Source organism: Thamnophis elegans, chromosome 4, assembly GCF_009769535.1.
Source record: "Thamnophis elegans isolate rThaEle1 chromosome 4, rThaEle1.pri, whole genome shotgun sequence".
Taxonomy (NCBI): Eukaryota; Metazoa; Chordata; class Lepidosauria; order Squamata; family Colubridae; genus Thamnophis; species Thamnophis elegans.
The window spans coordinates 131,796,553-131,819,479 of NC_045544.1; the positions used below are offsets into that span (position 1 = coordinate 131,796,553).

The 22,927-nt window shown below is 42.1% G+C and overlaps 2 protein-coding genes across 10 annotated transcripts in view; one reads left to right on the forward strand and one right to left on the reverse strand.

Annotated features, from left to right (window-relative positions):
• Positions 1-22,927, forward strand: part of MSI2 (musashi RNA binding protein 2) — a 663,532-nt gene that overhangs the window by 56,121 nt on the left and 584,484 nt on the right. The window lies entirely within an intron of this gene.
• LOC116507218 (peptidyl-prolyl cis-trans isomerase FKBP4-like) lies at positions 7,888-8,384 on the reverse strand. Its single transcript, XM_032215206.1, has one exon. It carries the CDS (start codon positions 8,353-8,355, stop codon positions 7,903-7,905), a length of 453 nt encoding a protein of 150 aa, XP_032071097.1. The 5' UTR covers positions 8,356-8,384; the 3' UTR covers positions 7,888-7,902.

Genomic DNA, 22,927 nt, shown 5'->3' on the forward strand with positions numbered 1-22,927 from the left:
TGACTGACCTTTACTTACTTGTGAATGCTATTTCTCCTTCAGGAAACTGTATAGGTATATACTATCTTTCCCACACCCCACTTTTTAAATATTTATATTTACCTAACTTACATCATGAGGACTGTTATATTGGTGTAGTTCCCATCCTGCGCCAGGAATCCCATCTCAGGCAATAGTTAATAGTAAAGCATTATTATCTCTGGATGCAGTTAAGATAGTTTGTTATCAGAGGACTGTTGCAAAATAGATTTGGTCTAGTGGCTAAGGCTGTGAGTTTAAATCCCACCTTAACCATGAAAGCCAGCTTGATTGAGGGGTGATTTTGAGTCAGTCCCCAGGAGACTGTGAGTTCTAGTCCTTCCTTAGGCATGGAAGCTGGCTGGGTGAATTTGGGCCAATCACCAAGAGACAGTGGGTTCTAGTCCTGCCTTAGCCATGAAATCCAGCTGGGTAACTTGGGCCAATCACTTTCTCGACCCAATTCACCTCACAGGATTGTTGTTGTGGGGAAAATAGGAAGAAGAAGGTGTGTTAGATATGTTTGCCTTGACTTATTGGTAAAAATAACAAAGGTGGGGATATAATAAAATAAATAAAATAAATAATAAAATAAATAAAACAATAAAACAATAAATAAAAAATAAAACAATAAATAAAATAAAACAATAAAACAATAAAACAATGAATAAATAAAAAATAAAACAATAAAAAATAAATAAATAAATAAAATAAATAATAAAAGAAATAAAAGAAATAAAAAAATAAAAGAAATAAAAAAATAAAATAAATTAAAAAATAAAATAAATTAAAATAAATAAAAAAAATAAAAAAATACAGACATAAATAGGGTAAAATACAATACAGACATAAAATAGGGATGTGGTGGCTTCTCGATCAGAAAGGTTGGCAGTTCAGAGATTCGAATCCCTAGTGCCGCGTAACGGAGTGAGCTCCTGTTACTTGTCCCAGCTTCTGCCAACCTAGTTCGAAAGCACGTAAAAATGCAAGTAGAAAAATAGGAACCACCTTTGATGGGAATGTAACAGCGTTTTGCGCACCTTTGGCATTTAATCATGCTGGCCACATGACCACAGAGACGTCTTCGGACAGTGCTGGTTCTTCAGCTTTGAAATGGAGATGAGCACCACCCCTAGAGCTGGAAATGACTAGCACGCATGTTCGGAGGAACCTTTCCCTTTTTTACAGACAATAACCGTGCTTTCTCTTTGTATTTTAATAGTACTGTAGCATCAAGTTCTTCTATTCACTTAGATGTATAAGTATTGTTGGAATCACTCTTCAATTGTCATAGTATTGCATGTTGAAGATGATAGAGGCTTACTGTTACAACCCTACTGTTTTGAAAAGTTTGAATATGAAATGACACACACACACACACCAACACAGTCCTCAACTTATGACCGAAATTATAGCAAACCCAAGCTACTTATGACCCTTCTGATTCCCACCTCCACCCCCAGTAGTGCTATGATTGCCTTTTGGGAGCTTGGCAGCCAACCTGTATTTATGGTCATTTGTAGTGCCCCATTATTCATGGCATTTTCCTGAGTCCAAAACTGGTATTTCCTTCCAATTTTTTTGCAAAAGAAATGACCATCATCCATAATGGGTTTTCTTAATAACCCTGGCATTCCCCCTAACAAGTGTGACATTAACTTTATGACCTCCACATTCATTTAACAATTGCACAAAATTGAGTTGGTAGGTGGTAGGTGCCTTGACATATGACTTCATGACCCACAGCCAAGATACCAGGAACACTTATGGTCGTAAGTGGAGGACTATCTGAATATCTATCTCTGTATAGGGAGAATGTGTACACTTCTGACTTCATTAAGATAAAAACCAACAATCTAGTTTGCTGTGAATTACATCAGAGCATAACCTGCTTTAAAGTCTGGGCCTTACTGACACAAATCAAATAACTCTTTGACCTTTTTTAAATTCCTAACACTGGGCTGGATTCCAACAGCTGACTTTATCATAAATCTTAACTGTGTTTGCTTTGGTACAGGTTTACAGTTGGGACTTCTGGTCTTTTGGCTTTATGCTATATATTGGGAGAGAATAAGGCTGGATAGTCATATTGTTTACATGTTCTGTCTGCATTTGTTTGATCACCCGTTGCACTGTGATTGGCATATGGTGTGAGAGCCAGCGGGCGCTGAAAACTTGGTTCCTGCCTGAATTGCAATTTGGGTTGTGTGAAAAGTATGCTCAGGTATGTATGTATATATATGTATGGGATATTCTACAGGCAATCCTCAACTTACAATCACAATTGGGAGCAGAATTTCTGTTGCTAATCAGGGTAGCTGCTAAGCGAGTTGTGCTTAATTTTACAACCTTTTTTTTTGGGGGGGGGGGCAAGGTTGTCAAGTGAATCACTGCAGTTTTAAATGAACCACACGGTGGTGAAGTGAATTCAGTTTCCCCCATTGACTTTGCTTGTTGGGAGGGTGACAGCTGACAATCACCTGACTCTGGGCTGCTGCCACCATCATCATAAGTACATGCCAGTTGCTAAGCACCCAAATTTTGATCACCTGTCCCTGGCGATACTGCTGTAATAAATAAGGCAACCAGTCGTAAGTAAAAAATTTTCAGTGCTGTTTAATTTTGAACAGTCACTAAATGGACGGTTGTAAATTGAGACTAGCTATTTTCCTACAAGAGAGGGTGTTAACTTGGTATAAATCCCAGGGGGTGAGCGATATGGATGGGAGAAAAATTACAAGCTTATTTTCACTAAATCTGGCAGAAATTTAGCTTTTCTTGTTGAGTTAATAGATGACCATGGCAGCAGGGGTATTACCATATTACCAGAACATGTTTTTTTTTAATGTGTTGATAACTATACTTGAGCAACTCATTTTCTTTCTAATGCAGTTCTATGGTTGATGTATTTTATGTACTTAAATGCTTTTAAAAAAAATGTCCATCAGGATCTCAGAGAGTCTGTGGTACAAAAAGATTAAGAACCCCTGATCCACAGTTTAATTATGGGTTAAGAAGGAAGTATTACCCTTTATTAGTTTCTTTACATTTATCTTTAAAAATTTGTGAGAAAGAGAAAATACTGCTTTCCATCCATGTTTTCTACACGTGCCTGTTACCTACTGTTCCTCCCAAGCTGGAATATTTAAAGTCAAAGGTTGCTTTGTGTAACTGTGATGGTTCTTGTGATGAGCTGTATATCTCTGTGTTAGAATTCTTTGGCCAAAATTACTCTTCACATTTATGAAACTGTTAGAAGTCCAGCCTTTGAAATAATTTCCATGTCCTGAATTTTCTTCCTCTTTTCCCACGTTAAAGGCTAATTTGGCTGTGGATGAATAATACAGGTGTTGACCGCTGCACCCCTTGTGTGATTCTGGTTTTTATCCTTAGCAGCCTACAAATCTAGTCACACCTCTTACGAGGGAGGCTGTAGTTTAGAGGTCATAACTTACTCTCCTGTATAATAAGTTGCTAGCAATGAATCATCCAGGACTTAAAAGAGTAATTTCCATTGCTTAGCTGTGTTTTCTTGACCTGTTGAATGTTTAGACACCACAACCCTCCAGTCACAAGGTTAGTTTGGAAAAAAACATTTGTGAACCAGGGAGTTGAAGGTCTATAGCACATGATAGTTTGATCTGAGTCAGTGTTGGAATGAGAGGGACATCAGAGAAACACTTCAAACCTATGTCGAGGTCATTTCTGTCCAGCTTGGGTGAAAATAATTGATGTGACCACTCTGCCCTTTTGTCAGACTGCCTCTCAAAAGATAGTTGAAGAAGATACTATAGACCCTTAGTAAGAGCACACTTAGAATACGGCATCCAGTTTGGGTCGCCATATTATAAAAGGATGTAGAGACTCTGGAAAGAGTGCAGAAAAAAAAGCAACAAAGATCATTAGAAGAATGGTTGCAGGAATTGGGTTAGTCTAGTGAAAAGAAAGGGTGACATGAAAGCAGGGCTTCAATATTTGAGGGGCTGCCACAAAAAAAGAGGGGAGGGGTTTCAACCTATTTTCAAAAACACCAAAGGCAAAACAAGAAGCAATGGATGGAAAGTAATCAAGGAGAGAAGCAACCTGAAATTAAGGAGAAATGTCTTGACAGTGAGTACAATTAACCAGTGGAAAAAACTTGCCTCAAAAGCATTCTTTTCTAGAAGACCAAGGTCATCTTTTGTCTCTGCACTTTTACACCTGACCGGAAGCAGCTGGGTGTGGATGCCAGTGTGGAAGAAGAAGATTGGACCATGAGATGGATTGTGGGTGTGGAGACAAGATCATGAACTTTTAACTGGGTGGGATTCTGATGTAATTTCCAGAATTGGGATTTACACAGATGTGCTAAGATGTCTGCTTTATTAAATTGGAACTTTAAGGATCGTTTTGCCTTGGACTCTGATTTAATTTTACATGATACATGGAACGCTGACGCTGGAGGCTTTTAAGAAGAGACTGGACAGCCACTTGTCTGGAATAGTTATAGGGCCATGATGGCGAACCTATGGCACGCGTGCCAAAAGTGGCACATGGAGCCCTCTGCTGGCACATGAGCCATCACCCAGCTGAGCTCCACTGTGCATGTGCGCATGCCTCCTGCCATCCAGCTGATTTGGGGTCTCTGCTGAGTATGTGGGAGATGTGCGTGCATGCGTGGGGTGGGGTGGGGGAGCGTGGGGATGCAGCACCCCCTGCACCCCATTTTTGGTCCCAGAAGGCTTCAGGGAGGCCTGCTAGGCCCAAAATGGACACAGGAGTTTGTGCGCATGTGTGTGGGGAGTGTGGGGAGTGTGGGGGAGCATATCGCATTATGGGTGCGGGCACACGCATGCATGCTGTCGTGTGCTCAGGCGCAATTTTGGCATGCAAGGAAAAAAGGTTTGCCATCCCAAGTATAGGGTCTCCTGCTGGCGGTTGGACTAGAAGACCTCCAAGGTCCCTTCCACTCTGTTATTCTGTTAAGATGAGGGTGTGTTACTGTATCTACGTGGAATACAAATCAGTGGGGTGAAATTTGATGGTTGAATTGTACCCAGTTCTTTTATATCTTCAGGAATTCTTACCAGCCCAGTTACTGAAGGACAAAAAGGTGTGAAGTTGGAAACTTACTGAAAAGGTGGAAGTTGAACAGCACTGAAGGTGTTAATTGCTAATGCAATTAATTGAGCTGGAAGAAAGCCTCAAGCATTTAGTGTAAGATGTCACGATTAACTTATTTGTGTGATCTCCAAGAGTGGCATTTTTCATTTTATTTCTTTAGGGTAGGATCCCATTTCCTCTTTAAACTTTGTCTTGATATGCTTCTTAAGTATGGAAATGTATCTCAAATTCTACTTTCAGCTTCAGAATTTATTAATTCTGTTGATCACAACAAACTTAGAAGAAACTTGTACATTTAACATTGAATCTTGGATAAACATAATTGTGTGAATGCGGCTACTTCTCCAAGTTCATACTGTGACTGGCCTGGGATTTGAACTCGGTTCCCTCTTCTAATTCCAGTGAGGAAATTTCTCACACATTTGGAATTACAGCTAGTCCCCAACTTACAACCACAATTTGGATCTGAGCAAGGTGACTGTTAAGTGAGTTGTGCCTGATTTTATGATCTTTTTGCCAAAGTTGTTAAGCAAATCACTGCTATGTTTAAGTGAATCACATGGTTGTTAAGTGAATCTATCTTTGCCATTGAACCCTTCTCCTTGGGAGGTCATAAATGGTGATCACGTGACCCCAGGACACTGCAACCATCATAAATACATTGTGGTTGACAAGCACACGAAATCTGATCATATTACTCTGGGGATGCTGTAATGGTCATAACAACTGAACATGTCACTTTTTCAGTGCCATTGCAACTTTGAATGGTTGCTAAATGAACGGTTGTAGGTCGAGGACTCCCTGTATAATTCCTCCTATACAGGCAGTCCCCTGATGTTAATTGAGACATTTGTTAAGTGACTTTTGCTCCACTTTACAACCTTTCTTGCCTCAGTTGTTAAGTGAATCACTGTAGTTGATAAGTTGGTAGTAACCTGGTTGCTAAGTGAATCTGGTTTTTCCTTTGCTGCAAAAGTCATAACTGTGAAAAACGGTCAAAGGTCACTTTTTTTCAGTGCCATTGTAACTTTGAAGGGTCACTAAAGGAACTGTTGTAAATCGAGGACTACCTGCATTTGGCATGCTACAGCAGCTAATGGCCGTTCTTCCATTATATCATCAAGGCTCTCAGTTCGGATCATTTTGCCCCCACAAGAAAGAATGCAAATCAATAAGAATGCAAGTTCCGTGGCATGTTGAAGAATTATTTTTCTTAAGAAATATGGAACACTTTTTAATACTTTCTAATCTTCCCATTTGGTTTTGGTTTCCCCCCACCTCTCCTTTCTTCCTTCTGCTACTCATCAAAATGGTATCTCGTTGAATGCTTTTGTGTCTTTTCTTATTTTCCTATTGCTTTTTCATCCAAGTTAATTTGTTTCCTTTGGTCTAGTAATAAATTGAAGAAGTTAATAGTGCATGGCTGAGAAGAATTAACATTTAAAACTAAGGTGAAGAAAGAATTAGATATGCCTTGCTAAAAAGATGTATATGTGTGTGGACTGCATGTGTATTTTGTCTGCGTTTTATTTGTTTTTCAAATTTATGCAGCTACCCATCTCACAAAACAGGTGACTCAGGGCGATGTACAACAAAGTTAAAAAATGCTAACACACAAATAACAACAGTTGTTATTAAAAAAACATTTAAGACTATACAGGCAGTCCTTGACTAAGGACCACCGTTAAGCCCAAAATTTCTGTTTGCTAAGAAAGACAGTTGTTAATTGGGTTTTGCCCCATTTTACGACTTTTCTTGCCACAGTTAAGTGAATCACTGCACTTGTTAGTAACACAGTTGCTACGTGAATTTGCCTCCTCCCCCATGACTTTTCTTGTCAGAAGGTCACAAAAAGTGACTGCATTTATGGCTGTTTGCTGTGTTCCCTGGCCAGGATTTCTGACCTGTTTGGGGTTTTTTTTGTCAGAAATTGGTAGTTACTTCCATTTTCCGACAAAAATGGATCAGATCTCACAGGTTAGGTCTCCTCCGGATTCCATCCGCCAGCCAATGTCGGCTGGCGACCCCCCCGGGGGAGAGCCTTCTCTGTTGCAGCTCCAGCCCTCTGGAATGATCTCCCTGTCGAGATCCGGACCCTTACAACCCTCCCGGCTTTCCGCAAAGCCACCAAGTCCTGGCTGCTCCAGCAGGCCGGGGGGGCTGTGAAACATCCAGCCCCGCGGAAATTGTGAATGTTGTGGTTTTGTTTTAAAGTGTTGTCTTTGTCTAGTCTTCCCCCTTCCCTTGTCTATTGTGAGCCGCCCGGAGTCCTTCGGGAGTGGGCGGCATACAAGACAAATAAATACAAATACAAATACAAATACAAAAAAAAGAGCCCATTATGGACAATGGGTTTGCCTAACAACCATGCCTTTTCACTTAACAACTGCTGCAAAAGTCATAAAATTGGGCGTGGTCATTGCACTAATATGTTATGCACAGTTTTTGACACTGTGCTGCTAAGTAACAAAAACGTTAGAATTCAAATGGTAATTAAGATTCAACAGAAGTTGGAAATATGAGTTCCTAAGTTCTAGGTGGAATATGCTTCATTATACTGAAATGTGGGAGCTTTGGAAATTATTGAATCAATCATCTCTTTTGAAACCAGAATTGTTAAGTCCCCGCGGTTACGACCACGGGGAGTCAGCCGGCAACAGGAAGCTTCTGATTGGTCGAGACGCGGCAAGCTCCGGCGGGAGAAAGAACGGTTGTTGATTGGTTCCCCGTTTGACAGCTATCGTATAAATAGCTGTCAAACGGGCTCTCTGTTGTTCAGTTCTACTTAGTGTTGTCCAATAAAGCTTGTTTTACTTGCACCAGTCGCCTCAGCTGTTTATTACAATTAGGAAATGTTGTATATTGTGTGTTGTGAGGGAAATAAGCAGGTATCTTAGGGGGGCTGCCGGCAGAGCCATAGGCATATTCCGGTTTGCAGACAATCTGGCAAAGTTCCCCGATCTTCATGGTCCCCACAGCGATGTCCCATGCTTTGATCACCTCACCTTTTCCAAAATTGAAGGAGAATTTGTCCTTTCGGTCCCGGCTGGAGTCAAACTTGGAGCCATCCAAGAGCCATCCAGTGTAGTGGACGGTCACCCTGTCCCCTATCATCGGGCATTCGGTGCCCGTCCCTTCTTTCTTGACCACCTTGAGGACGCCGCCGTCGCACTTGGCGGTGATGTCCAGGCCCTCCGAGGCCGCCGTTGCGGCCGCTGCGGCCGCCGCGCTCATCTCCTCAGCCCCGCGCTCCTCCGCCGTCATGGCGCAACTGCTGCTGCAGCTCTGGCAGGTCTTCAAAGTATTTTCTGTTCGCGTTTGCTTGGTTGCGTTGCGACTGGCGACGAGGATGGGATTGCGATTCCGCAGAGCCTGGAATAAGAATAAAACTAAACAATAAGCCAGTCGCAACGCAACCAAGCAAACGCGAACAGAAAATACTTTGAAGACCTGCCAGAGCTGCAGCAGCAGTTGCCACTGCCTCAGGTTTCGCCTCCGATCAAGCCAACCTGAGTAGATCCACAGGCACAGACTCCTTCAGTCAAAGGGGCGGGCAACCTACGCTTAACCTTGGCTGGAGCCGTCGCCTCTGCTCAGGGACGAGCTACGAATCGCTTGTCATCTCGCAATAAACATCTACTCTCTGATTCCATGGCTCCTGCGTGTCTTTCCCTCACAACCCACAGTTACAATAGGAAACACTCCAAGAATAAGTAGCTTTTTTTAACCTGTTCTTATTCTTTTGCCATGCCTTATATCTCTCTTGGTGCATTTGAATCTTGTGTGCATCTCTCTAGGACACGAATGGGAAATGGTGGTCCTTTATATGTCTTGTGGACTTCAACTCCCAGAATTCCTGAGCCAGCCATGCTCAGGTTCAACATGGCTGGCTCAGGAATTCTGGGAGTTGAAGTCCACAAGTCATAAAGGAGCCATGATTCCCCACCTCTGATGTAAGAGGAAAATATGCCTATTTAATCACTAGGAAAGTTTGTTAGCAGAGCTAAGAATAAGCCTATCCTGATGCTCCTAATGAGGTAAAAAATGGTGTGGAAAAGCATAAAAATAATGTCAGGACCTTTAGCAGAAACGCTTGTGACATACTTCAAGAACAGGACACCTTTTCTTTGCTGAAGGACCCTGCAAACACGGCTCCAAAATACTGAATGAACACTACCTTGAAAGGATTGCTGTGTGTTGACACACGGTTAAGCTTTCTTCCCAAATTGACCTGAACTCGGCAGAAATGCATAGGCTACATGAAGCGGCTTTTGAATTTGAGTGTAGACCCCCCTTGCTTGATTTTCCGTTTTCCTTTATGAGTTTTGTCACGCTGATGTTCTTAATCCCTGATTTTTCTGAAGCCCGCATGGCTCTTTTTATCCCCTTCCTCACCTGGAAGCACTTGAAGCCTCTTCCAAACAAACAGTTGCACCAGCAGAGTTAATAAGTGCAACCTTCAGGGAATAATTTTGTTGGGTAGAAGAACGAGGTCCCTTGGGGAGTTCACCGGGGGCTTGGCAAACGGAAAAGATTTCATGTTTCTAGCTGCAATCTAATTGAAGTGATGTTGGCAATGGGGAGGGAACGAAGTGCAGTGTTTTGGATGCTGAAAAATACAATGCACAGGTAGTCTTCAACTTACAGCCATTCATTTTGTGACCATTCAAAGGTCCAGTGCAGGGGTGGGTTTCAACCGGTTCGCGGCGGTCCCCGCGAACCGGTTGGTCGGCGAACCCGGAAGTAAGTAACTTCCGGGAATGGAGAAGGGCCCACCCGCCCGCCCGCGCTCCTTACCCGGTTTTGACGAGTTCTGCGCTTCCACGCATGCGCAGGACGCATACAGCGCCTGCGTGATACTCCAGGAGCAGCTGGAGCATCGCACAGACGCTAGTACACATGCGTGCACTGCGCGCGTGCACGAGGACGCCGCCGGCCCCGTTCCAACCAAACCGGTTGGAACGGGGCGAGAAACCCACCCCTGGTCCAGTGGCACTGGAAAATGTGACTTACGATGAGTTCTCACATTTACAACTGTTGCAGCATCCCCACAGTGAGGTGATCAAAATTTGGGCCCTTGGCAACCAGCATGTAATTATGAACGGTTGTAGCATCCTGGGGTCATGTGACTGCCATTTGCCACCTACCTAATTATTTTCCCACAAGCAGAATCAATGGGGGAAACCAGATTTGCTTAATGAGCACACCACTCACTTAGCAATCTGCAGTATAACAGAATAACAGATTTGGAAGGTACCTTGGAGGTCTTCTAGTCCAACCCTCTGCTCAAGCAGGAAACCCTATGCCATTTCAGACAAGTGGTCGTTCTGTCTCTTCGGTGATTAAAAAAAAGGTTGTGAAATGCAAGTCCCTTTTAACAACTGCTTTGATTAGCAACATCTGTATCTTCCCTCTCCAATCCATATTAAAGAGTTGTAAAAGTTATCTTTGCTGGGCAGCTAAATGAGCTGTAAAGGGCTACACAGGACACAATCTTAGCTCTGTTACAAGGAGGGCACATTGTGAAATACGCTAGCATTTCTTAAAAAAAAAAAAAAAGAGAGAGAAGTTACTTGGGAATAGATGAACATACATTTCCACTGTCGCCATAATTCATCTTAGAGATGTTGACATCTATCTTACTTGGCCAGGACAAAATTTGTCAGGTGTTTGACACATTTTAGCATTTCACCCTCATTTCTGAAGAATGCCTGGGGCAACCTAGGATAGCTTTCGACAATCAAATAAATTATATTGTGACAAACAAAATCTGATGCATTTGGGGCAGAACCTCCCAGCATATGGCAGAAACTACTGTCAAGACTCAGAATTGGTGCTAACGATTTTGTTCTCCATAAAACAATGAAAAACTTCTGGAGTGACAGTAATTTTCAGCCATTGGCTTTTTATTGAGTTGCATCAGAATGTTCAAATCTCTCTAGTGAGACTTTTTTTTTTTTTTGCTTTTGAACTTAATTGACTTTTTTTTTTCCTGGATCCTCTTAAGTTATGCATGCAGGTGAGATGCCACTGATTCTTTCCCATGTCAGGTTGTTGAAAGATCGATTGATAAAAGAGCAAGGCGATTTTCCTCAAGTTGGTGGACGTCTTGCAAATGTTGGCATGGTAAAACGCTTACGTTTTTAAACTCTTCAAAATGGGCAGATGAAGCTTTAAGTAAGCTCCAACCTTAAAAATCTGAGGGCTCGTTCTTTTGTATGATGCTGCCTTGCGCTGCCCATGTGGATTTTCGGATTTTCTGTGGATGTATTTGGCCTAGTGGCCTGTTTCTTGATTCCACCTTTCTAACTAGCGTTAGGTTCTGTAACCAGAAATCACCCTGCACAGGTGAGTCCTTGACTTACAACCGCCACTGAGCCCAACATTTCCATTCCTAAGCGAGGCGGTTGTTAAGTGAGTTTTATCCCATTTTATGATTTTTCTCGCCGCAGTTGTTAACTGAATCAGGGCAGATGTTAAGTTAGTAACATGGTTGTTAAGTGGATCTGGCTTCCCCATTGACTATGCTTGTCGGAAGGTCGCAAAAGGGGATCACGTGACACTGGGACACTGCAACCGTCATAAATATGAACCAGTTGCCAAGCGCCTGAATTTTGATCATGTGGCCATGGAGATGCTGCAACAGTCGTAAGTCTAAAACATAGTCATCAAGTCAATTTTTTTTCAGTGCCGTTGTAACTTTGAACAGTCCTTAAATGAACTGTTGTACGTTGAGGACTAGCTGTCCTATGATGAGAAGTAGATTCTTCTCAAGGGAAGTAAGGAGGTCTAACTCCTAACGTTCAAATATATGTGGTGCCCCCTTAGTAAAAGAGTAAAAGCTTCCCAAGGGAGAGCAAGGGAGTAAACCAGGGGTGGGTTTCAACCAGTCCACTGTGGTCCGCGCGGACCGGTTGGTCGGTGAACCCGGAAGTAAGTAACTTCTGGGAACGCCGAAGGGCCCACCTGCCCGCGCTCCTTACCGGTCTTTGAAGGCTTCTGCGCTTCCACGCAGGCGCATGGCACATACAGCACCTGCGCAATTCTCCGTGAACAGCTGGAGCATCGCCAGGTGCTAAGACGCATGCGTGAACTGCACACATGCATGAGGACGCCGCCGGCCCCATTCCATCCGTACCGGTTGGAACGGGATGAGCAACCCACCACTGGAGTAAACACTGGAGCAAGGGAGTAAACACTGGTTTCTATTTTTTTAAAAAATGTTGTAAATCACAGCCCAGGTGACCATGGAACACTGCAAATGACTTTAAACCTGGGCCAGTTGCCAGATTGGTGTCCATATCCTAAGACAGCAATTAGCAGGGAGTGGCTAATTTCCTGGATCTATGACTGGGCTAGAGGTGCCATACTAATCCAGTAGGGATTATTTGACACAGAGTTGTACCTGTGGGCAATTTGCTGTTTAGAAGTGGATATTCCGCAGAAGGTTTTAGCAGGGTAAGATTTTGTTAACATTGAATGTTAACAAAAGAACAACAACCAAGATAATAAACGAAGAAGTACATGAATAATTTAAACACCAACAAAAGTGTGTATAGTCAAATCTATGGTTTTCCCAGTTGCAATGGATGACTGTGAAGGTTGGACCATAAGAAAGGCTGAGCGCCAAAGAATGGAGGCCTTTGAACTCTGGTGCTGGAGAAGATTCCTGCGAGTCCCTTGGACTGCAAGGCGATCCAACCGGTCAGTCCTAGAGGAGATCAACCCTGACTGCTCTCTAGAAGGCAGATCCTGAAGATGAAACTCAAGTACTTTGGCCACCTAATGAGAAGGAAGGACTCACTGGAGAAGAGCCTCATGCTGGGAAAGAGGGCAAAAGAAGAAGGGGACGACAGAGAATGAGGTGGCTGGATGGAGTCACCAAAGCAGTCGACATGAGGTTAAATGGACTCTAGAGGACTTCGAAACTAACAACAACAACACATAAATAATGGGGGTAGGGGGTGGGGAAGTGGGATCTTTTTTTACTTCAGTATCCCCCTCCAAAGTGAGGTGACTCTATGGGGCCCCAAGCCATTCGGCAGACCTGGGTTTTTAGGCTCTTCTGCAAGGCTAAGATGATGGGGGTGAATCTCACCTCGAGGGGTACAATGAGCTAGAGCAGGAGTCTCCCAACTTGGCAACTTTAAGACTTGTGGACTTCATCTCCCAGAATTTTTCAGCCAGCTGCTGGCTAAGGAATTCTGGGAGTTGAAGTCCATAAATCCTAAACTTGTTAAATTTGGAAATCCCTGATCTAGAGAGCGGGAGCCCCTGCAGAAAAGGCTCTTGTCCTGGATCCTGCCTGCCAAAATTCCTTGGCTCATGAGATCCACAGCATGCCTCTTCTGTTAGAGCAAGTGGGGTAGGCCAATCCTCTGAGGTGAGACGGTTCCTCAGGTAGCCTGAACCCAGGCCATTTGGTCCAGAATACGGTCCAGCCCCATCTAGAACTGAGTGTATGGTGTGTTGTTTTAAAATCTATCTTTTCTTTTCCTTATATTTTTGTTTTGATTTTATTCTGTATTGTAAGCCGCCCGGAGTCCTACGGGATTGGGCGGCCTATAAATGTTATTAAATTCAAATTCAAATATGGTGGTGATGCAAACCTTTTCGGCACCAAGTGCCCAAACTGGAGCGCATGTGTATGCACAAGGATGTGTGGGCGCTGGAAAGCACCGACCAGTTCTCTTGGTTTCCGGGATGCGCATGTGCGCTGGCCAGCTGGTCTTTGCGTGTGCCAAAGCACCAGAAACCTGAAGACCAGTTGTTGTGGCTGGTTTGTTTTTTGGCCATTTTCAGGCCATTTCCCGGGCCCGAAAAACGGCCTGAAAATGCCCAAAAATCCAGCCTGAATATGGCCCAGAAAACAGCCTGAAAAATGTCTGAAAATGTCCTGAAAAACGGCATGTTTTTTGGCTGTTTTCAGGCTGTTTTCTGGCACTCTGACCCTCTCGAAGACCCTCTGGCCAGCACCGGAAACCAGAAAAGCAGCTGGCGACGGCATGCCACAGAAAGGGCTCTGCGTGCCACCTCTGGCACGCGTGGCATAAGTTTGCCATCACAGGTCTATGGTATACTGTGTTTCCAATTTTATTGGGGCCACAGAGAAATCCATAATCTCTATGATGGTTACTCCTGGTAAATATGTCCCAGGAAGCTTTCCCTCATGGCTTGGAACCCTTTGAAATGCAGTTGAAGAGATTGAGGTCAGATCCGTGTTTAGATTAAGGTTGATACATGGTTGCTGTGAAGTATTTTCTGAAGCCGTTAATTTATGTAGGTGGCTGCCTTGTGTTAAACCATGCCATTGAGCCTAGATTCATCTTACTTATATCAGCAGACCATGAGGTCACTGAAGATAATAAGTACCACTCAAGACATGCTACTCACAAAACGGAATTGGAAAAGGACCGGTTCTCTGTCTTAGAAAGAGAGGACAAAGCAGAGGTTATGTTGGAGCAGTTTTTCTTAAAATGTGGTCTGAGGACACCTGGGAGTCCCCAAGACCTCCTTGGAGGTCCACAATATCAAAATTATTTGTTAGCTCTGGAAGAGATTTGGAAAAATTTAAAACAATGTCACATGTCTCATCAGTATTTTTATTGGTTAAAATATCTAAGGACTTTTCCATGAAAAACATTTTATATCTACTGAGTTTAAAATTGTTATTCTTACATGAGTCAATAAATATTCTAGGTATAAGTCATTTTTGAAGTTTAACATGGTTTAATGTAAACTGTAATGCTTTAGGATTGCATCACTTAACATGGAAATTCTGGTTCCAATTGTTGTTGTAAGTTGAGGACTACCCATACTTCGAAACAGCTCCCATGACATTCAGCAGATTTTATTACCATATTTGGACAAAATCACTTTTCCAAATTGGTGTATCTCAGAACTGGATTCTAGTAGAAAAACTCTGGACCTTATTTTTTCATCTGGGATATGGTTGGCTGAGATGCAGAATATTTCTTTCTCTGTTCCATAGTATTTTGGTTCCATTCACCATTAAATTATTTCCTTGAATATTACCATTTTTTTGGACTATATGACATACTCCCCCTCCCCCCCCCAGTGGATGGAAATGTCTATGCATCTTATACCGCGTACACGGGCCTGGTTTTGGTCTCCCAAACCCTTCGCGTGTCCCATTTTGGTGCTCCCCGGCAACCAGAATGGGGCCATTTTTGGCCTCCGGAGGTCTCCGTGGATCCCGCTTTTGGTGTCCAGAAGTACTCTGCAAGCTAAATATAGGCCCGTTTTTCGGTTCCCAAATCTTCCACGTGTCCCATTTTCAGCCTCCCCGATGCCGGGGAGGGCAAAAACAGGATCTGCGGAGGCCAAAAACAGGCCTGTTTTTAGCTTGCGGAGTGCTTCTGGACGCCGGGGAGAGCAGAAACGAGACCCGCGGAGGCCAAAAACTATTTTTTCTTGCTTTCCTTCTCTAAACCTAGGTGCGTCTTATAGTCTGAATAATACTGTACTTTAGACATTTTAATGCACAGTGCAGATAGTCTTTCACTTGTGACCACAGAACTTCCATTGTTAAGCAAGGCAATTGTTTAATCAATCGCACCCGATTTAACTCCTTTTTTTTTGTCATGGTTGTTAAGCAAATTGCAGTTGTCCAATAGTCATTAAGCGAATCTCACTTCCCCCTTTGACTTTGAGGGGCTGGAAGCTGGTTGGGAAGGTCGTGAATTGAGATTGTAGGACCCCCGAGATGCTGCAACCCAGTTAAATACATATTTACTGCCAAGCATTTGATCATGGGGATGCTATGATGGTTGCGTGAGGATTACTGGTAAATCATTTTTTTGAGTGCTGTAATAACTTGGAATGGTCAGTAAATAATTAATCATAAATTGAGGGCTACCTGTAGATGTTTTCCTAATCAGTAAACATGCTTGTTGCCTTCCAAGATCTGACTCTTTGTAGAAATTTCAAACTTGTCTAGACAAAGGAAAGAAATGTAGGGTGCAGGAGGTGGAGCAATTGAGACAATTGTCATTCATGCCATGGGTTTGTTAATTTGGGGTTTACATTATTTCCACGTATTTCTGTGCTTTAAGTTTCAACAGGCACTCCCTTTCCGCACCCTTTTTCTTCTTCTTAGAATCTAATTTCAGGGCCAGATTCTGTTGCGGAAGACAAGAAATGCCCGCATTATTAGGGAATTGTAAGTGCCCTCCCTGGATTTGGAGAAGACTTGCCAAATGTCTTTCACATTTGCTAATTGCAACCAGGCTCCCTCCATCTGGGATTAAGGTTAACTTTCATGGCACAGAAGCCTCAGGGGTTTCTTACTTTAGAAATTAAACACTGTCACACTTCAAAGAGTTGCAGGGCGAACAAAACAGAGGTGGTTTTCTTGCCAGTACCTACAGATTTCCAGATGTTTTCCATGTTGATTTTGCAGGTCACCTAAGGAAGGAGTGGGTTCATAATAAACACAGGCAAGACGGTCCCGGATTTACATGGAGGATGAAGCCCACATCCAAATTAAATTAAAGCCTTTTGAGGCGGTAGTAATGTGAGAATGGCTTGGTTGTTGAAACAGAATAAAGGATTATTCTGTTTTCATTGGGGTTAAGACAGAAACATTTGGGAACACTGCAAGCAGACTACATGTCTTTTACTTACAACCATTTGTTTAGTAACCAAAGCTCCAGTGGTACTGAAAAAAAGTGACTTTTTCACACTTATGACCATTTATAACATCCCATCACTTAACAACTGTGGCAAGAAAAGTTGTAAAATGGGCCACATTTAACAACCGTCTTGCTTAGCAACAGATCTTTTGGGCTCAATTGTGAATGTAAGTTGAGGACTACCTGTATTAGGATCTATCTACCAAGAATTGGTTACTGAGAAGCATAATGTCTGTGATACTGGAGATGGCTCATTGCTTTCACGATGTGCCATTGGTATATTTACCCTCCATTAATTTGCCTAATTATCTTTTGAAATTGTCTAAACTGGTAGTCATCCACTTGTTTTCTAGCAGCAGGTTCCATAAAAACTGTATGCTGCGAGATTGATTATATGCCACCAAGGGGTTTTTAGTGACTACATCTATCGACGGATGATATTCTGTCCATAATCTGACTCATCACAGCTTTGGCTGAGTCCATCTACCTTGTTACTGTCCCTCGTCCTCTATTCCTTTCTTCCATCTTTCTCAGCATTAGAGCTGTCTCCAGAGAGATGGATCTTTGCATCATCTGTCCAAAATAGAATAATTTGAGCTTGGTCATTTGTGCCTAAAGTGAGAAGACTGGATTGATTTTTTTTTTATGACCCATTGGTTTGTCCATAGTATTCTCAGGAGTCTTCAAACCTCTTCTTATCCGTTTGTTTTTTCAAAGCCCAACTTTCACTTCCATAAAGTGTTAACAAGGAATTACCAGGATTTTCACAGTTCTGATATGAGCTGTGTGAAGGAGGAATTTTGTCTTGGATCTCCAATATACTCAACTGTTAGATGACCTTCAGGTTCAAGGGAAAAAGAAGACCATATATAATTGTATAATGTGGTTAAGAAAACTGGCTGTTGGTGCTATGATTGCCGTAGAAATGTAGCAGAGATTATTTCATCAAGGGACCCTCATATCTGGAGTTGACCTCATTTGTAATAATGAGAAGGTACTTATCAATCAAATATTTATTTATAGTCGAGCTTGGGTGTCTTTAAGCAGAAGGAAAGCTATGGCAAATCTAGGCAGCATACTAAAAAGCAGAGATATCACCCCGCCAACAAAAGTGCGTATAGTCAAGGCTATGGTTTTCCCAGTTGCAATGTATGGCTGTGAAGATAGGACCATAAGGAAGACTGAGCACTAAAGAATGGAGGCCTTTGAACTCTGGTGCTGGAGAAGACTCCTGCGAGTCCCTTGGACTGCAAGGCGATCCAACCGGTCAGTCCTAGAGGAGATCAACCCTGACTGCTCTTTAGAAGGCCAGATCCTGAAGAGGAAACTCGAATACTTTGGCCACCTAATGAGAAGGAAGGACTCCCTGGAGAAGAGCCTCATGCTGGGAAGGATTGAGGGCAAAAAAAGAAGGGGAAGGCAGAGAATAAAGTGGCTGGATGGAGTCACTGAAGCAGAGTTTAAATGGACTCCAGAGGATGGTAGAGGATAGGAAGGCCTGGAGGAACATTGTCCATGGGGTCGCGATGGGTCGGACACGACTTCACAACTAACAGCAACAACAACCAGAAGGTCTAACATCCACTTCTTGGTTATTTGTATCATGCATATCAATTCCCTTTGGATAGTTGCACTTACTATGGTAGAGATACCATGTTGTTCACTCCTACAATTCCTTTCTTGTGACTCTGATGACAGTTGTAGTTCATATACCCAAGTGAAGTTTTCAGTGTGAGCAAGAACATTCATTGTTTCTCAAATTATGGTCTGAGGATCCCTGAGTGGGTCTTCAGAATCAAAATGGTTTGCCAGCCTATGTGGAAAAAAATAATATATGAAAAGCTCTGCTGTTATACTTTTTAATGTTTTAAAATGATTATAGAATGGTTTTATAGCTTTATAGTTCTGCTTTTATAGTTTTCAATTTTTTTAAAATAATTATGTCATGGTTTTAGGTAACGATTGCTTTATATATTTTTTGTTTTATTGGAGTGTTGTACTCCGCCCAGTGTTGCTTTCTGTGAGATGAGAGGCCATATAAATTTGATTTATAAATAAATAAAACCAATTGAGCCGTCAGGAAAAGCAGCAGTGCAGTGAGTGCATCCATTTTAATTTTTAATACGGTAAATATTGATAACTATATCCCATACAAGCAAAACTTCTTTGGGGGCCCTCCATAATTTTTAAACCTGGAAAGATTTCAAGACACACACATACATATACACACACACACAAACATTTTAAGAAATCCTGACCCAGGCTATTCCCTGCCGGCAATCAAATAATAAGGAAAAAAAAATCAGTATTCTTGGCCAGCTAATATTTTTTCTAGGCTAAGAGATGTGTGTAAAGAAATTCTGTCTCCTAAACTATTACAAATAGTCCTCAGCTTATAAACATTTATTTAGTGACCATTCAAAGTTATAGCGGCATTGAAAGCATCCCCATGATCATGTGATTAAATTTGGGACGCTTGGCATCCAGCATCTATTTATGACAGTTGTCACATCTCAGGGTCATGTGATCACCATTTTTGACCTTCCCAGTAAGCTTGTGACAACCAAAGTCAACTGGGGAAGCTGGATTTGTTTAATGACGGCATGACATAACTGTAGTATTTCGATGAACATCCATGGCTTAACAGGTCATAGAATTGTGTACAACTTACTTAACAATCAATTTGCTTAGCAATGGAAATTCTGGTCCCATTGTGGTCGTAAGTTAAGGATTAGTATATAGTACAGGTAGTCCTCAACATACAACAGTTTGTTTAATGACCAAAGTTAGAACAGCACTGAAAAAAAATGACATGACTGATTTTCACACATATGTTAAAGCATCTCCATGGTCATATGTTCAAAATTCAATGCTTGTCAACCGACTCATATTTACAACCGTTGCTGTGTCCCGAAATCACGTGACCACCTTTTGCGACCTTCTGACAAGCAAAGTCAACGAGGAAGTCAGATTCACTTAACAACTGTGTCGCTAACTTATCAACTTCAGCGATTCACACTGTGGCAAGAAAAGTCGTAAAATGGGGCAAAATTCACTTCACAAATATCTCATTCTCAGCAACAGAAATTCTGCTCCCAATTGTGGTTGTAAATCGAGGATTTCCTGTAATATACCCTGTTTCCCTTAAAATAAGACCTCCCCAAATAATAAGCCCAATCGGGCTTTTGAATGCATGCACTAAAATAAACCCTCCCCTGAAAATAAGCCCTCCCCCAAAATGTTGCAACGTAACAGCAATCATGAGGTGACCACGCTCGCCGCCTCTTGCACCTCAAAAATAATAAGACCTCCCTGAAAATAAGGCCAAGCGCTTATTTCAGGGGTCAAAGGAAAAAATAAGATCCTGTCTTATTTCCCCCCAAAATAAGACCCTGTCTTATTTTGGGGGAAACACGGTAGTAATAGGTTATTAGCTACCATTCTTCATTTAGATCCTTCCCATGGGGGGATACACTTGGATCTTTTTAAAAAAGCCACTTTTAAATACTGGCATACCTGGTCTAGTTAAAATTCAGAAGGCAAAGCCCTTTGTGAGATGTAAATGTTCCTGATATGTACTGAATTGTCACAGGAAAGGAAGGAATTTGGATCAATTTGTCTCTCACACTCCATTTGCTGGCATGTCACCGTACTTGTCTCAGCGATCTGTGCTCCTGTAATACATCCAGGCAACATCTGGAAGTCCCTGATGATGTGTCTTGGCACATTTATTTATTTATTTATTTATTTATTTATTTTAACGCTTTCCTCCCTCTCCCAACCCCCCCCAGAAAAAAATGTTATTCTTCAGAAGCTGCGTTGTCATCTTTTGTTGTTGTTGTTGTTGTTGTTGTAGTAGACTTGCTTCCTCTCTCTATAGCTCATTTGGATATGAAAATGTCCATAAATGGAGACACTAATTTATTGCAGCGTTGCAATCACACTACCAATCATGGAAATTGGCTCCTGCCATGGTAACCCAACTGCAAACTTAAGCAATCCCCTCCTCCCCCTTTCCTTGAGGAGATGATATTCCACATTGAGAGATCAATTTTTGGGGACTCATGGAAATGGGAGATAAATTTCAAATGAAGATGCTTTAAGGGCTTGGTCTGCTCAATGCACCGAGTTTTGTGCCCTTGACAATGCTGAAGAGATGAGACGGAGAGGAGGATGGTGGTGCGGGAGAGAGAGATCAGATTAGGCTAAATGATCATGTATTTATTAACACTTGTCAATGAAATTAAAATATATTATGATGAATGCTAATGACTCCGAGTTGCATTCATAAAGATTTCTGGGATATTCCCCAACCTGGTATTCTCTGGATGTTTTATGATAAGAATTTTAATGCTGGCTGGAAATTCTGGGATTTGTTGATGTAAATTGACAACCTTAATTAGAGCAGAAATGGGGGAATAGTCATAATGGGTTGTGTGATAAATTTCTGAATGAATTCCAATAGATCAGCAAATCCTACCGACTGCAATAAGAATAGAACAGAACAGAACAGAATAGTTGGAAGGGACCTTGGAGGTCATCTGGTCCAGCCCCCTGCTCAGACAAGAATAGAACCCCATTATATACTTCTGAAATGATCGAACTTTGGTGATACTCAGTAATTACAGATATTCGTTTAGTGACCGTTCAAAATTACAACTGCCCTGAAAAAAGTGACTGATGATTGCTCTTCACAGTTGTGACCACTGCAACATTGCCATAGTCATATGATCGAAATTCAGATGCTTGGCCACTGATTCATATTTAGGATCGTTGCAGTGTCCTTGAGTTATGTGATCACCTTTTGCGACTTTCTGACAAGCAAAGTCAATGGGGAAGCCTCATTCATTTAACAACCATGTTACTAATTTAACAACTGCAATGATTCACTTGACAAGTGTGCAAGAAAGACTGGGCACAGAGTCTCTGAGATTCAGTGGACAGATCTTCACACTCCTGAAATGAATCTAACGACCGAATGAATGGTTTCCCGCAAAAGCCCATTCCCTTTCGCTCCTCTTTTGTTTCCTTTGGGAGGGGCCAATCACCTCCCACTTGTGACTTTACTCCCAAGTCGACCCTGATTTCTGAGCTGTTCTTCTGGCAGCTCTGCGCATGCGCACACTGGGAACAGGCTCTAGCTGTTCCTCTGCCTCACTGCTGTCTAGCTCCGTAGGCACCTGATAGCTGCCAGGTGGCCTCGGCCCAACTATAGTTCAGTTAACCATGGGAAAGTGTGTCTCACGAGCAGGTTCTAGTTGAAAGATCTCACTGTTGCAAGAATAATAGTGGCAAAATGTATCCTGAATGTTGCTCACTTTGATTGCAAGGGTATGTAGAAGTTGCATTCAATTCCACAGGCTGAATCTGATCCCATGTTCAGTATGTGGGTGGATCATATATATAAGTCACTGTCGGATCAAATTGCCTGTCTGTACCTAAGCATTATGTCTGTAAGAAATGCATTAATGCCTCCATTATATTAGGCAAAATGTGACTTCTATCAGATTCCAAATTTGATATATCTATGATTTCAGCTGACACTGAAGAGTCCATTCATTCTCTAATGTTGGGTATACGCAGTGTAACTTGTTCCCAGATTGCAGCTCTCGCAGTTCTTATAGCTTTTAATCCACCAACAAAAGTGATTTTTGCCAATTTTCTATTTGGAGGTGTAAGGGATGAGGCTAAAATGGAAGATCAAAAGCAGCTCTCGTCTCTCGTAATCCCCTGATGCTGAAGCGCCTCTTCCAAGATATTAATTATGGAAATATCCTTTCATTACTCAAGAGAATAATAATCTCACAGGAGACATATGTCTGATCTTTGATCCTAAACTGGACAAAAGAAAGGAGGTTTTGTTTTTCCTTCTTCAGATGTTGGCTTTTATCATTCACCTGTCTCCAGTCACACTTTTCCAACAACCGAAGCTGATGGAAATTACAGATTGGAAGGATTAAGGTAGAAGTAGGATGAACTGAAAGCAAAGGACCAAACCACAATGATTTTTGTTTTCCTAGATGTTGAGATCGAGAAGGAAATAATTTTGCCACCCGTTTTGTCTTTCAGACATGCCAACATTGCTTGCAAATCAGTATAGGTGGTCCTTGATTTACAACAATTTGTTTAATAGCAATAGCAGTTAGACTTAT

What these genes read in the sequence shown, in the direction of transcription:
- LOC116507218 (XM_032215206.1), bottom strand. Translation starts at nt 8,355, where the DNA reads ATGAGCGCGGCGGCCGCAGCGGCCGCAACGGCGGCCTCGGAGGGCCTG.